The 2,500-nt window shown below is 42.2% G+C and overlaps 1 protein-coding gene across 1 annotated transcript; it reads left to right on the top strand.

The window, feature by feature from the left end:
* Positions 1–792: 792 nt before the first annotated feature.
* On the top strand, positions 793–1,808 carry LOC137991904 (uncharacterized). The gene is made up of 2 exons (XM_068836929.1): positions 793–1,488; positions 1,779–1,808. Exons 1-2 carry the CDS (start codon positions 793–795, stop codon positions 1,806–1,808), a joined length of 726 nt encoding a protein of 241 aa, XP_068693030.1.
* Positions 1,809–2,500: the final 692 nt, after the last annotated feature.

Raw genomic sequence — 2,500 nt, forward strand, 5'->3', positions numbered from 1 at the left:
TGCCCGTCTGGACCCCACGGCGACTCTCACTTGTCTGAACCCCAATGGCATTTCTCTTTTTGTGTTCTTCTAACAAGTGTAACTTCTGCGCTGGTCTGTTGATGATTCCTTTCTTATTTTGAAGCTTCGCGGTGCGAACCCTGTCGTCTTTTCCGGGATAGGTTTCCATAACTTTACCGATTCTCCATTTTCCTCTGGGAAGGTTATCTTCGCATGTCAGAACGATGTCATTTTCTTTCAGTGGAATTTCTTCTCTTGTCCACTTTTGACGAACAGTGAGTCCAGGCAAATATTCTCGCAGCCAACGAGACCAAAAGTGATTTTGTTAAGTCGTTGTTGGTGCCGATAACGTTCCGAAAGCGACACTTCTGCTTTCTTGGGAGGGTTATCTGGTAGACGTTCTAAGTCTCTTCCAATGGCAAGCAATGCAGGAGTAATAATTCTTCCATTTCTCATGTTGTCACCAATATAAGTGAGGGGACGTGAGTTGATCATGGCTTCTACATCAGTAAGGATTGTCATCATCTCCCTGTAAGTGAGGAAGGTTCTTCCCAACACTTACCTTAGTGGTTCCTTCAGTTGTCGGCATGCTCTTTCCCACTGACCTCCACGATGACTGGCTCTTTCTGTGATAAACTTCCAATTTACGCCCTGGTCGGCCAATTTATCCTTTACAACGCTTGGGTCTATCTTCGCTAATTTCCTTCTTTGAGTTGATATCTTGAAAACCTTTGCGGCCTTGTGAAATTTAGTCTTTTAAAGCGAATCAAACACACTACTCAGCCCCCCTGGATGATCAATGCAGTTATTAAAAAATTGCACTCTCGTGGTCACTTCTTGAAGGTGGCTAGGAAATCGGACAATAGTTCTGATTGGGCAAATTATCGAGAGGCGAGAAACAAGGCTGTTTCTGCCTTGCGTTCAGCAAAGCGTGAGTTTTACAAGAATGCATTCGAAGAAAATCGAAACTACCCTAAAGCAACGTGGAATACGATAAAAGCATTGACAGGATCCGGAAAGATGAATAAAGGAATTAGTAAGCTTCAGTTGGATGGCAAGGCTGTTGAAAATGCTACAGAAATTGCGGAGCAGTTTAATTTATATTTTTCCTCAATCGCTGATAATCTGAGATCTGGACTCGGAAACACACCATCAGACTTGTCCAAGTTGGTAAACTTTGTTGAGTCTTGCAAAGATCCGGATGTGGTTTTCTCTGTTCCAGACATAACCAATGCTCAGGTGCTTCAGTTCATAAAGGGGATCAGTCCTCATAAGGCTGCAGGTATCGATAAAATCAGGGCTAGGTTTTTGCGTATTGCCGCTCCTATTTTAGCTCCAAGCATAACAAGGCTTACCAACATGTCGTTTTCCACAGGAAAGTTTCCTACTCGTTGGAAAATCGCTAATGTGACACCAATGTTCAAACAAGGTGCGGCCAGTGATCCCTCTAATTATCGCCCAATTTCTGTGCTACCGGTGGTGTCAAAAGTAATCGAACGTCGTATGCACAACTCTCTATATGCTTTCCTTATGGATAATAACTTGTTGTATTCTAGACAGTCTGGGTTTCGTAGGATGTACAGTACCGAGACTGCTCTAATCAAGTTAGTTGACGATCTTTTGTTCGGCTTAGATAATAATCATGTATGCGGCATGGTCCTGGTTGATTATCGAAAGGCTTTCGACATGGTGGACCATAAGCTATTGTTGCGCAAGTTGGAAAAGCATGGTATAGTTAACCGGGAGCTTGCCTGGTGTCACTCTTATTTGTTGGATAGGAAGCAAGTGGTCCGTGTAAATGGGAGTGAGTCAAGCGAAGCTTTGATGTTGCATGGAGTCCCTCAGGGCAGTATTTTAGGTCCTTTATTCTTCATCTTGTTTATCAACGATCTGCCCTTGTATACAAGTGCTCAGATGGACCTTTACGCAGACGATACGACTGTCACCGCTTTTGCGGATGTAAAAAACTTAGCCACCTTAAGTTCATCACTAAATAAGTCTGTCTCTGAAATTCAATTATGGGCTTCAGCAAATAAGCTCCCATTAAATGAAGACAAGACTAAAGTACTCACGATCACTGGAAAAAGATGTGTAGCTAACATTAATGGAAGTGACATAGATGTTATCGTAAACGGAAAACAGCTCAGTAATGTGGACTGTGCTATCTTATTAGGCGTAGAAATTGACAGCAAATTGTCATTTAATGAACATATTGAGAAAGTTTGTAAAAAGTTGGCCTCTAGAATCGCAATACTGCGTAAGATTCGAGCCTGTCTACCTCTTAAACAGCGACTTCAGTTTTATAATAGCATTATTTGCCCTGTTATATGTCGTACGCTAATGTTGTTTGGGCAAATTGTGATTAAGAGTCGGTTTATAGAAAATAAGGGTCTTAAGATTGCAAAAACGTGCGGCACGCGTTATTTCTTATGCCGATCGCATGACACCATCAGTTGCTTTGTTTAACAAGCTAGGTTGGATTCCGTTTTATCAGCAGCAT

Source organism: Montipora foliosa, chromosome 2 (genome assembly GCF_036669935.1).
Source record: "Montipora foliosa isolate CH-2021 chromosome 2, ASM3666993v2, whole genome shotgun sequence".
Classification (NCBI taxonomy): Eukaryota; Metazoa; Cnidaria; class Anthozoa; order Scleractinia; family Acroporidae; genus Montipora; species Montipora foliosa.